Source organism: Pyrus communis, chromosome 3 (assembly GCF_963583255.1).
Source record: "Pyrus communis chromosome 3, drPyrComm1.1, whole genome shotgun sequence".
Lineage (NCBI taxonomy): Eukaryota > Viridiplantae > Streptophyta > Magnoliopsida > Rosales > Rosaceae > Pyrus > Pyrus communis.
The window spans coordinates 22,193,738-22,207,352 of record NC_084805.1 but is presented as its reverse complement, the minus strand read 5'-3'; the positions used below and the strand labels follow the sequence as shown (position 1 = coordinate 22,207,352).

At 39.2% G+C, this 13,615-nt stretch overlaps 2 protein-coding genes and 2 pseudogenes across 2 annotated transcripts; all 4 read right to left on the bottom strand.

The window, feature by feature from the left end:
• Positions 1-560: 560 nt before the first annotated feature.
• LOC137730090 (transcription termination factor MTEF1, chloroplastic-like) lies at positions 561-2,464 on the bottom strand. Its single transcript, XM_068469154.1, has 2 exons — positions 2,334-2,464; positions 561-2,249 (listed from the first exon to the last, which is right to left on the bottom strand). Exon 2 carries the CDS (start codon positions 1,891-1,893, stop codon positions 736-738), a length of 1,158 nt encoding a protein of 385 aa, XP_068325255.1. The 5' UTR covers positions 1,894-2,249; positions 2,334-2,464; the 3' UTR covers positions 561-735.
• Positions 2,465-3,443: 979 nt separating this feature from the next.
• LOC137730321 (transcription termination factor MTERF6, chloroplastic/mitochondrial-like) lies at positions 3,444-4,908 on the bottom strand. The gene has a single exon (XM_068469390.1). It carries the CDS (start codon positions 4,795-4,797, stop codon positions 3,655-3,657), a length of 1,143 nt encoding a protein of 380 aa, XP_068325491.1. The 5' UTR covers positions 4,798-4,908; the 3' UTR covers positions 3,444-3,654.
• Positions 4,909-5,575: 667 nt separating this feature from the next.
• LOC137730245 (pentatricopeptide repeat-containing protein At3g20730-like) lies at positions 5,576-8,946 on the bottom strand (annotated as a pseudogene).
• Positions 8,947-9,900: 954 nt separating this feature from the next.
• Positions 9,901-13,117, bottom strand: LOC137728936 (G-type lectin S-receptor-like serine/threonine-protein kinase CES101; annotated as a pseudogene).
• Positions 13,118-13,615: the final 498 nt, after the last annotated feature.

The window sequence follows — 13,615 nt, the reverse complement described above, 5'->3', positions numbered from 1 at the left end:
GTAAACACAACCATATAAAGTAAAAGTGAATTTTGTTTTAATCAAAACCCGCTTCTAATTAAGAAATGCGGGAATCTGAAACTCGTCTGATGAACTACTGAAATAAAAAGTCTATCAATGCCTGGAATCAATCTACAAGGATGCGTTAGAGATAAGAGTTCCAAAAACCCATGTACCTGCTGAACTTTAAAGCACAGCATAAGAGCTCTCTATCAGACCAACAGGAAGCCAGGAGAGAAAAAACTAGAAAATTGCAAAGAGAACAAAACACATAAAATAGAATTAGTAGCCACACCAATCGATATTTCTGAATACGTGATTGCTGCCAAACTATTTCATGTAAGGCACAGCTCGTCCATCTATCAGCAAAACTTATAAGGGTAATACTTCAAATTTACTTGATTGATTATGTGACTAGTACTTCCCAAGCCAAAAGAATAAAACCCATACTTCTCAGCATTTTGTTTTTACCATGAACATTTTCTACTATGCTTTCCCTATTGCCCAAAAAAGGGTGTTCTGTAACTATGTAGTGCCAACAAAAGAGAGAGAGAGAGAGAGAGAGAGAGAGACCATGAATCATAAAGAATAAATTGAGTCCCAAATATTATACAGAATGAAAGAAAGACAATGCCGCTATATGCAAAATGGTCCATAATGTAACATAATGGATATAGGCAAGTATAACGAGATATCTTTCAGGATCAAAGATTAAAACCTGATAGCAAAAGAAATTTAGAAAGGAAATCCTTGATGGAAGTTCTTCTTGGAATAGTCTTCTGCCAATCGCTTCACACTCTTTGCATTTGTATAGAATTCCATTAATTCATCAGCAACATCCTTTGGGTGGCAATTAATAAATGCCTTCAGAAACCTCTTCTCTGTCATCCTCAATGCCGTCAGCATCCTAGGGCCTTTAATCTGCAAGTCAAGACCCATTTCCTGAATCTTCCCTACAAGAAATACCCGTGGCTTCAACACAGCTTCCAGATTTGAGTACAGCAAAAATGGATTCTCAAGAATCACTTTAGCAGGGAACTTCATTTTTCCTATAATGAAAGTCATGTTCCTCTGAACCTTGTCAACTGACAGTGTAAACACAAGGGGAGAGCTTCCCAAAAGACCAAAGATTTCATCTTCCGAGAAACCAAACTTCTCAAAGTTAGATATCTTCTGACTGAGTGTTTCAAGGCGTGAAACGCCAATAATTGTGACAACGTACTTGTACATCCTGGAATCAGTTGAGAGCCTGGTTTTTCGAATATATTCCATCTTTTCATCATTAAATGAAGTTCTTGGAATCAATGTAGCGCGTTGTAGAAGCATTTGAATCAAGTCCTCCATGCTAAGACCAATTCCTTCATACAGCTTAATGACAGGCTTGATTTTATTGTGAAGGTCATAGATCAAGAGAGACGGGTTCCTTACAATGGCTTTGACAAGCACTTCCCTTGACACAAACAATCTCATAAAGAACTCAAGCCGCTCATCAATGCAATGATTAAATCGATAACTAAGAAACCGGGGGTAACAATTTATGATCTTCACGAGCTGAGGTGCAGTAATGCCCAAGCCACTTAGAACGTTTAGTTTGGACTGAAGCTGGTTAAGGTCAGTACTCCGCAAAACAGGCCGCCGCGTGAACATCTTGGATATGTCTGTATCACTACAACCCCAGTTCCTCAGAACTTCTGCAGAATTCTTGGGTTGGTCTCTAATATCTACTTCAACACCTTCTTCCTGGGCTTGGCAAACCGTCGAATAGGTGGTGAGTGGGAAAAGTAAACCACTTGTTGGGTACAGAAGTTTCGGAAAAGCGAAGAAATTTTGAGAGGGTGGCAATAAAATTCGGAACTTAAGTTGCTTAACTAAAGAACCAAATCTAGATGGCATGTCAGTAGTGCTACAATATTGGAATTCTATGAAATCCAGGCAACAAATTGTATTTGCACAAGGACCAATATGGAGAAATGGGCATTGATTAAATTCAAATTATTGGCTGAGGAATGTTTGGAAATCGGAATGCAGTAAAAGAATCAGTAGGAAGAATGGTAAGCTTTATCCGAAATTTCGAAACTCAAATCTTCTTACATACCCACAACAGCAATAAACTTGTGTCCTGATCCTCTCTGAACTGATGTAATCGAAACGAAACGGCGAAAAGCGTTTTCTGTAGGATTTACCACTGCCATTGATTCTGGATACTCATCATCTCGTCAGAGTGGCGCGCCAAGTTTTGAGCTTTCCATCTAATCCACAGAAAAAAGATATTTATTAGCAAATTAATAGATACTCAGATGTGAACATTCAACGAGAGAGAGAGAGAGGAGGACCTGGGCAGCCATGGATAGCCTTTGAGAGGGTTTAAGGACAGCACGCGTCGAGGTTTTAGGCACAGGCAGAAGGAAGCGCATTCAGAGAATCAGTTTTGAGACTGGGTAATGCACCCACGATTTTGCTAATCGCACCGACAATTATTTATTTACTATTTTATCCTGCTATTTAGTATGAGAAACAATTTCGAATTTTTTCTCCGGCAGACCAAATAGGGACCACGTATACAATTGGCCCTAGTAAACTAACTACTGTTACACACGATACTACTTAATATTTCTTTGATCACTATTGTCGTACGAGCAAGATGCTTAACAAAATACCTTATGATAGTATGATTTAGAATTTAATACCGTAGGATACAACTAGTTAAAATGGTGTTTAGGTTCATTTTACCGTATGATGCAAAATTCAATACCATCCCTCCCTCAACGGGCGGCGAGGGGATTTCCACGATCGAGAGATTTTGATAACTATCTTCACATTTTATTAAGGTTAGATGAAGGGAAACCTTTCTTGATGTTGTCCACAGTACTCAAATACCCTGAAACTTTGCCTCAAACTAAATGTAGTGAATACGACCTTTCGGTAATTCGTGGGAAGAAGTGTGATATAACTACACTATCAAAAGCAATGCCAAGGATGAATTTCATGCATCCTAGCACAAAGTTGTACAACAGGTTCATCAATATTTACAGTACGATTCAAAATCTAAATGATCGAAGTCTCCTTCCCGTCTCGTCTTCTCGCCATGGAAAAGAAATTAAGATCGAAAAAGCAACGATGCTATAAGATTAGTCACGCTTATATGCAAGAACGAAGAAAGCTGCACTATCTCCTTGCCTGCCACGCTTTGGTGAGTAACATGGATAGCAAAACGCCTTTTGCTTTTCGTTTAGAAATCCCCTCTTGGAGCCTCTACTGTGTTTGTTAGTTTGAGCAACTAGTGCTTCCTAAACACATTGGGGCGTTGAACCACCCTTCTTTGTTATCGAGTTCATAACTGTTACTCTTCACTGCGGCAGTCAAGTTCACTACCAGTCCCAAGAATGTAAACGGCAACAAATGACCCTATAAAATCAGAACAAATCAGCAGCCTACAAAGCAGATGAAATGTCGAACATCATTGAGTAGCGCATTGTAGTGAAAGAAGACACATTGAACCACAAATAATGGATTAATTGAACGGTTGAACCCCAAATTAAGAAAAAACAACGCAAATGTATGCAAACTGCTCCAAGTTCACGTAACAAAATGTATAGAGACCTGTACAGTAAGACGCGTTTTAGACATACAGATGAAAACCTGAGCCAAAAACATTCAGAAAGGAAATCCTTGACGTAACGTCCTTGAGGCTTCAGCCAACCGCTTTACACCCTTCACATTTTTGTAGTACTCCATCAGTTCATCAGCAACATCCTTTGGGTGACAACGAACAAATGCCTTCAAAAACCGCTTCTCCGTCATTCTCATTGCCCTCATCATCATAGGACCTTCAATCTTTTTATCAAGACCCATCTCCTGCACCTTCCGCGCAAGAAGTACTCGTGGCTTCAACACATCCTCCAAATTCATGAACACCAAGCATGGGTGCTCAAGAACCGTAGTAGCAGGAAGCTTCATTTGTCCTAAAATGAAAGTCATGTTCCTCTGAACCTTATCGACCGATAGTGTCAGCACAAGGGGGAACTTCGCGAAAAGGGAAAAAATCTCATCTTCTGAGAAACCAAACTTCTCCAAATTTGCAACTTTCTTACGGATAGTTTCAAGTCGTGAAACGCCAATGATTGTGACAACATGCTTATACATTTTGGAACCAGTTGAAAGCCCGGTTTTTCGTATATATTCCATCTTTTCTTCATCAAATGAAGTTCTTGGGATCAACGTAGGCCGCAACAGAACCATTTGGATCAAGTCCTGCATACTAAGACCGACTCCTTGGTACAGCGCAATGGTGGGCTTGATTTTCTTCTGAAAGTCATAGGTCAGGAGAGAAGGGTTCCTCACAATGGCTTTGACAAGCACTTCCCTTGATCCAAACAATGTCATAAAGAACTCGAGCCGCTCATCCAAGCAATGGTTAACCCGAGAAGTGAGAAACCGAGGACGGCCAATGATAATCTTCACGAGCTCAGGCGCCGTGATGCCCAAGCCAGTTAGAAGCTTGAGTTTGCACTCAAGCTGGTTCGCGTCGGCATTCAGTAGAGAAGGCCCCCGCGTGGAGATCATCGAAATTTCAGTGTCACTACAGCCCAATTGCTTCAGAACTTGTAGAGAGTTCTTTGGTTGGTCTCCAATGTCTTCTCCCGCACTTTCTTCCTCAGTCAGGCAAATCGTCGAATAGGTTGCGGGTGTGAAAATAAACCACGTTGCCGGTAACAAAGTTTTGGGGAAAGATTGCAAATTTGGCGATGTGGGTAGGAAGATGCGGAGCTTCAGTAACGATCCAACTCTGAATTTCATGTCAGATATGGACTGTGATTCAATGCAGGAAGAACGCCAAAGGGGTGTTATCAATTTTGATATAAGTTCTACGTGCAAAACTTGATGGAGATTTTTCGTAGATTTACCTTTATATTGTGTTTGCAGCTGAATGGAAGGAAAATGGAATGGCAAAAGCAATGTAGATATTCAACTATTCAAGCTATGACAATTCAGTATGCAAGGCACGTGCACATATAATTGGGTTTTGAAAACTGTTGTACCACGTCAATCGTCCGATCATCTCATAAAACAGTGAAACATAACAAAACATATATGTAATTAGAACACAATGACAGTATCTCAAACCTATTGTCAGTCATATGTTTCATGTCAGATGCCTTATGCAATTGTTCGCATGCAAGAATCCCTCATTTTTCACGAAATATATCTCTTGTGTATACGTCACTCATCACGTTAACAAAAGAGATTTATTTTGACTGTGTACTTTAATCAGGATGACAATCTAGTCATGTTTGGCCGGGTTGTATTTCTTTTGCATGAAATGATATCAACTCAGCTTTTTCATAAGAAAAATGCTAAGAACAATCGCTCATGTTTGCGTGGATTTGTGAGAGACTCCTAACCGATGCCCTGTCAATTCCACATGCATCCAGGACTAGGCTAGATATTCAAATCCAGATCCCCTTATTTCTCATAGCCGAACTTATCTTTCATACTTCATACAATAAAAGATTTAATTGCGAAAAATGTGAGCAAAAAAATTAAGAAAGCATCATATATTTGTACCGAGTGCCGAACTCTCTTGTGCACCTTCCTGCTCAGGTGCAGTTTCACATGATTAAACCTTATGGACGTACATATAGGTCCTTTAACTCAGCAAAATAAAAAACATGACAGACCTCTCAGATCTATCCAGTTTCCGATAACCTAGGAACGTACAATATTGGTTTAGAGCATAAGTATTCATTGTGTGACGATTACTTCACAAAATGTGAACGGAAAAGAAAACGTCATCCAGCCTTGGACGTTGTTCTCCAGCATGCTTCTGAGACAATGTTCTTGCGGTTGGAATGGTTTTACAGCGGTAAACTTATCTCTTCCTGTCTCTTAATCCAGGTAACTCTTTCCCTGCAACAAAACTCTTACTCGTAAGTTCTGCAGTTCTACAAATGCATCAACTCCTGCAGATTCAGTGTGGAAGACAACAGACACACAATATGCAAAAGTTAAAGACAGGGATTGTTTACCAGGAGGCTATGGATCACACGACGCCACAGATTATAATGAGTCTATAACAAGCAATTCCTCCTACTACTTCATGGCATACCACAAGATCAATTTTCTGGGCAGAGCATTCTGAAAAAGCCTAGTTCCACCTGAAAGCATGGACTTGTCAAAGGACATCAACCTATGGAAGCCATCCTATCTGTCTATCTCTACTCTGACCTCATTGACCGGAACCTTGATTTTTCTTAATATTGTTTCGTGGATTTAATTGAATCCAATGACTCTTCCGTGCCTGTCAAATATTTTCCAAAATTAAAATGACGCTTAAAGAATTAATGAATATATTAACATGTTTTAAATCTCAATCTTCATAGATGTTGGTGAGGTGAGGCCCTAGTATAGTAATATGTTGATTTTGAACACAAAGCCAAGAAGAAAGACGCAAATATAAAAGTGCAGAAATTTTTACAAAGGTAAATACCCGAGCGTTGAGAAGCAATATGTGAAACAGGTCTGCATCATTCGACAACAATGATATCATGAAGTAGAATGAGAAGAATAAGAAACTTTCATCTACTCTTGGAGCATAAACAAAAAGATCTGCATTGCTCCTCTAAAAGAATGAACAACAAACTTACTTAGTTTTACCGTCTTAAGTTGCATGCAAAAGCACAGTTTTACTTGATGTGGATACTAAAAGGCTCTGCGCTGGTTCTTTCTTCAGACTTCTCCTCTCTATCAAATTTTGAGTTTCCAAAGCATTGTCCCATGCACCAGATGCAGCATATAGGCTTCCTAGAACAACATAGTTAACTGAATTCCTTGGATCCATATAACTAAGATGCATTGCTGCCACTTTTCCAAGTGAGCTATTACCATGGACACTACACGCCCCAAGAAAGGCTCCCCAAACTGCTGAATTAGGCTTTATGTTCATACTACACATAAGCTTGTAAGCTTCGTCTAACAAACCTGCACATGCATAAAGGTCTACCATGCAAGTAAAATGCTCAGATCGAGGCAAGATGTTGTATTTTCCAAGCATAGTATTGAAGCATTCCCATCCTTCAACTGTCAGTCCAGCATGGCTACAAGCAAAGAGAAGAGACAAGAATGTGATATCATTAGGTTGCAATCCCTCGTATTCCATCATTTTATATAAAGCAATCGCCTTATGTCCCAAGCCATTCCTTCCATATCCAGAAATTATCGATGTCCATGAAATAACATTCTTTTCCTCCATCTCGTCAAAAGCATGGTTAGCATCTTCAATTTCTCCGCATTTTGCATACATATCAACAAGAGTATTTCCCATGGCCACATCATGACAAGGTTGGTGTTTAAAAGTAAGGGCATGGATTTGTCTTCCCAAGATCAATGAAGCAACATTCGCACATACATTAAGCATGGAGCATAATATGACACCGTCCAGTGCCACGCACATAAGAGTTATTTCTTTAAGGAGGTCTAGCACATCACTGCTGTAGTTACCTTCTCGTGCATATCCATTTATCAGTGCCATGCAAGATATAACGTCCTTTTTTATCATGCTCCTGTATATCTTATGAGCTCTCTCTACCCTTCCACATTTTGCATATGCATTAATTAGGGATCCACTTAAAGATTTGTGTGAGCCAAAACCCAGTTGTGTGATGAATCCATGTATTTGACTCACCTTCATAAGACCACTACCTCCGGCTAAAGCTCTCAACACACTCCCCAAGCTGAAGCAATCAGGGATCATGCCTAAGTTAAATGGTCACAGACGATAATTAGACATAAGTAATAAGAGGACAAGTAAAGGTGTTCATATGAATGCTATAAAAATCTCAAGGCATGACAACAAGATTATTGAGACTTTACTGTAACCATGCTTCTCAAGCAGGAACCTCCAGTGGGAAACCAATTTTTGACTACTTTCATGCGAGTTAGTACATCAAAAAAGGAATAACACGCACACACACACATACACAAAACTGGTGTAAATAACATTGGACCATAATTTCTCTTATATTGAATGTATCAGTGGTCATGCTGCAGAAAGAAAGGGCAATGCCATTGATATACACAAGGCGAATGCGGCAATGTGGCAAGTAAACATTACTCAAGGAATCAGAAACACACGAAAAGAAAAGAACACGGGAAATTTTTTTAAAACACTAGAATTTTAGCCATTTTAAACATTCACCTTCCTTCATCATCTAATGAAACATACGCAAAGAGTCATCAGCAAAACCCTGAACAGCATAGCCGCCAATCATAGCATTCCACGAAACCAAGTCCCTCACCGACATTTCCTCAAACAAACATAGTGCATCCTCTATCTTCCCACAATTAGAATGAAAATCAACCAACGCACTCTGCACAAACAAGTTCTCAGCAAACCTACCTTTCGCAATACACTCTTGTATCTGCTTCCCAACTTCAAAACATCTCAACCCAGTACACGCCCTCAATGCACTCCCATACCCAAACTGATTAGCCCTAAAACCAGCCTGACGCATACCCAGAAACACCATCAAACCACCCTCATAACACCCACCTTTAAGATACCCAGAAATCATAACGGTGCAAGACACGACATTTCTGTCACGCATTTTAACAAACATATTGCGGGCACTAACCATGCGGCTGAATTACGTATAAAAGATTAGCAGCTTCGTATCTAAATTCAAATTTGAACCAAACCCATCTGTAATTACATGGCTGTGAACCAAAAGACCGGGCCTTTCTGCTCGTTCGTCGATGCAGATCTGCAAGATATTCATGTACAGAGAGTAATAAGAGTTCGATTGGGTTGGTTTGGAGAGGAGTCTCAAAGCTTCTTGAAATTGGCCCCTTTTGCACAAGGCTTGCATAATGTGCGAGTTTGTGGAGTACTATGGAATGGGGCGCGTTATTATTTGAAAGTTCGTTTATCGTTTCTGTACGGACATATGAACAAAATTTTTGCCGCCACTTTTAACGGAAATATCAACCACTCATTTTTAGTGACAAGATTTTTGCCGCCACTTTTAACGGAAATATTAACCCAGAGTCACTCATTTTTAGTGACAAGCTATTTCTTGCCCAGTTTAAAGATATGTTATCTCCCTTAGCAGCGTAGTATCGATTCTCTTGTATAAACTTGTTTACTATTCATTCCTTTTTAGCATATAAACCTCTGTTAATTAAAAAAGAAGTGATTGTAAGAGGTTCAACCTTAACAGACAAGGTGAAATCTTGCCCGATACTCTTTGTTTGTTCTCTAAATTTGTAGATCTATTACTTAATACATTCTCCAATATGTATTCAAGTCATATCCACCTACTTTCCTACTTTAAGAGTCTTATTTGTATCTGGATCTGGTTAGTCTAATGAATATGCCTTCATTAAAAGCAATTTAGGACCAAACAAATGACTTAAGGGGCTCTGGACTCCTTTTATTCGAACATACAAGATTCTGAACTAAAAGTCCTTGTTTACATTAATGTGGACTTAATCTATCCATGACAATCCCTTGATAACAAGAAGTCCGAGCAACTTGGGCGCAAGTAATCGACTTAAAACACTCTTGTTCTACATCTGCTATATTGAGATAGCAGTGGCACGCCTAGTACTTAGTTTGTTTTGATTGCAAGTCTCAAAGCCTACACCTAAGGCCCCACAAAGGCACTTTTCAGAACTAACTCTGTCATCTTCTTGCAGCACATCAACAAGCAAGAGTCTGATTACACATCCAAAGTGCCAATCCGTTAAGAAGCTGTGCTGAGGTCCGAGGATCATTCTTTAGAGAAATCTTCGCCTGAACAGCTACCACTGCTGCGTACCTTGATCAGGTAGATTAAACACATGAAAGTATTGCTCGTCTTGCTTAATCTGTGTTATTATATATAACTGAACATTATACAGCAGAGAACAGACAGCACACAAAGCCAACAGCTATTATATTTGGTCTTTCCATAGGTACATTAGTTTGTCTGGAAAAAGTAATTTTCCAACTTATTAGTTCCACCATATAAAAGCAAGTTAAAATCAAGCAAACCGTAAACATAATAGTAATGAAATTCATCGCGGTACATCAGTGGAATTGGATATCTCAGCTGTGGAAAAAATTTCTGGTTTTTTTCCACTCACACCAGTTTCAGCCACATTTCTTCCTGTAAAAAATGCGGGCTTTTCAGGTAATGGCAACGGTGTGCTTTGATTTGTCAACATAGATAAGACATCTGACATGGTAGGACGATTAGCTGCATTTTCTTCCACGCATAGCAGACCAACATGAACGCATCTTAACAATTGATCTTTGATACATGAATCACCTAATGTTGGATCCATTAATTCAAGAACTGTGCCTTCCTTCCACAATTCCCATGCCTGAAACATGCAGGATTGTATTTAATTAGAATCACGCACCTAAAACTATGAAGAAAAACTTGTCGTCACAATTAAGATTGGAATGACATACATATCCAACTATATTAAGCACGCAATCAGCATTGTAGAAGCTATTGTTTCTCCTGCCGCTTACAATTTCAAGCATTAACACTCCAAAACTATAAACATCAGATTTTATGGAAAAGAGGCCCTCCATGGCGTACTCAGGAGACATGTAACCACTGTTACCAAATAGAAAAAGACACTTGTTTTAGTACTTCTGCATACATAAATAATCCATGTTATGTAATATAGCAAACTGAAAGAGATGAAATACCAATTTATTGTTTACTTACTATGTTCCGACAACCCTATTAGTATTTGCTTCCAGTTCATTATGCTTGAAAATCCTTGCCATACCAAAATCAGATATTTTAGGGTTCATATTTTCGTCAAGTAGTATGTTACTTGCTTTTAAATCTCTATGAATTACTGTCACTCTTGAGTACTTGTGCAAGTAAAGCAATCCTTGAGCAATTCCTTCAATTATACTAAAACGCTTCTTCCAATCAAGTAGCGTGACTCTTGTTGAATCTGCTCAGTATATACAAGAATTGGTAGACTGATAATTTTTATCATATCACACATATCTGAAACAAAAATAAATCAAGCAGTAGGATTAAAGTGAGTGTTACCAACCGAATAAAAAGTAGTCCAAACTTTTGTTTGGCATATACTCGTATATGAGCATCCTTTCTTCGCCATGAATGCAAAATCCAAAAAGTTTGACGAGGTTTTTATGTTGGAGTTCATATATGAGTATCAATTCATTCTTAAACTCCAATGTTCCTTGCCCTGAACATTTTGAAAGCCTCTTAACAACTACTTCTTGGCCCGTCACCAATTTTCCCTGAATTAGTGATGCACAATATCTCACCTGATCAGCAATTTGTTTTTAGCATCAATAGATGAAATAACATTCTATGATTTAAAACCTTACCTTATAAACCGGACCAAATCCCCCCTGTCCGAGCTTGTTTTCTGGTGAGAAATTACATGTGGCAGCCATTACAGATGCATAACTAAAGACACTTAAATCATGTCTCATATTTCCATCATTTTGACGTGCAGTAGCACCAGTAGGTCGATCAGATTTCATTAAGTCACGCAATTCATCCTCAATGATCCTTGTCTCATTCTCGCCTATGTAAATTAAGGTACAAAATATATTTTACATTCATGACAAAAACTTTAATCGACGTGAATAACTTTGTGTACCTGAAAGTGCAAATTTTCTTCTTCGTAGTACATAGCAAGCGATGCATGGGACAAGTAATAGTTAGAGTAGCAGCTGTGATACCAGTGCCAATAAATATCCGCTTTTTTGTATCTGCATTCATTAGTAAATGTACTTGCCATTTAATTGCATATATACTAGTGTGTGTTTGTGTGTGTGTGTGTGTGTGTGAGCGCGGCCAAATTTCCTTCGTTGTTTTATGCGTCTCCTGTTGTGGGACGATCTGCACTGGTATGATATAGTAACTAGCGGGTAAGTTCTTAGTTGAAAAGGTTAATGATCAGTAGACTTACCATTATTGCGAAGTGACTTTGTTTTCAACATATAAAAAGCAAGTGTAGTATCACTAGTGAAGCCTTGAATGAACTCCCAGTTTATTCCTGTCTAATATTCACATCCAGACTGATCATCTTCAAATAGAAAGTTGAATCCAAAGCACTCGCAATTTTTCCAACAAGAATCTTTACAATCACTAAGACTTAGACTTCTATTAGAATCAGTCCGGTAGGTTGAATTTGAGGTGTTTTGTCTAATGAAACCACTTTCTATCTCGAATGTGTCACCAACATGTCTGCAAGTTGGCTTCTCCGCCCATCTCTTGCACCCTCCATCTCTGTTATAGCCATAACAGTAATCTGCTCTTGCAATAAGACCAACTTCAAAGTCATACAGTAGTCCAGCTGAGGTTAAGTACCATTCTGATGTAGAAGTCTGGTTTAGAGAGACGTAGTCTTCATTTTCGTTTGAAACAATGTTAAAATTATATCTCCTCATCAGCAGCTTAAGTCTCTTACTTGTAGAGGCTCCACTAGTCCAGTAAACCACTCCGCGTAGCTTAATCTGCAATTCTTGCGTTTTGTAGTCCCATTCAAAGGTGAAAGGCCCCAGCTCTGGGTTGGTCTCACTTGACCATGAAGTAAGTGACAAAATGTCCCCGTTTCTATGGTTAGCACCTAATTTCATGCCTGGATAAAGGGTGTCTGTTGGATGATCAAAACTTTGCCACAAAACTCGATTCTTCGATCCATCCACAGAGTTCACTTCCTGTAGGATAAAATTGCCAGAATCCAGTAGAGTAGCCACCACAGCACTAGTGTTAGTATTTGCAGTTTCTCTACTGGCAGAGTAAAGCTCCAACAGCGTCCCACGTTGGTCCATGATTTTCAACGTTTTATTCTTGTCCAAGGTAAGAACTCCTGTTGGCTATAAAACAGGTTTGTCCCGGCTGGCAATCCATCCCATGCGATTAAAGTCACTGCACCCTATGCTCAAATGGCTGTAATTGGAATTGCCGTATGGAATGAAACTCAAGCAGAAGGTCCCCTTTGCAGAACATAAGGACGTTGTGGAGCTGAGAGAGTCACCTGGCTTGAGTGTGTCCCTTGCACTTGCAGCAGTGTAATAGTAAGTCCAGATTAAGCTTGAAAATATGAGCAAGCAAGTTATGCAGCTAGCCATGAATGACTACATAAAAGTATTATCTGCCTAACCCTTCTAGTTTCTCTTTGTTGGTTGCAACTGAGTGATAAATCTAAAGCAAATTATTTTGTGTCAAGTGATTTGAACTTTGAAGTTCAATTGCCCGACAAAACTTTTAAAATGATAACCAATCAACACCCTAAATGGCAAATTGTACTATGCGGACCAAATATGCAGACGGTTCTAAGCCCTTGGATTTGATCTTGACGGTTCACAACAAATGAGCCCAAACTGATCTCACGGTGGAACGGGGTCTCCTTTCTTCATTTCCTTCCTCCTTTTTCTCCCTCGTGTTCCTCGCTGGCGTCTCACTCTCTCAACTCTCTGCTCTACATCGCACCCTCTCAACTGGAAATCTAAAGCAAATTTTTATGTATGAAGTGATTTAAGCTTCACAGTTCATGTGGCCGACAAAACTTTTAAAAAGATAACCAATCAACAAATAGATGCAGAACAAGACGGAAGGCCCATTTGCAC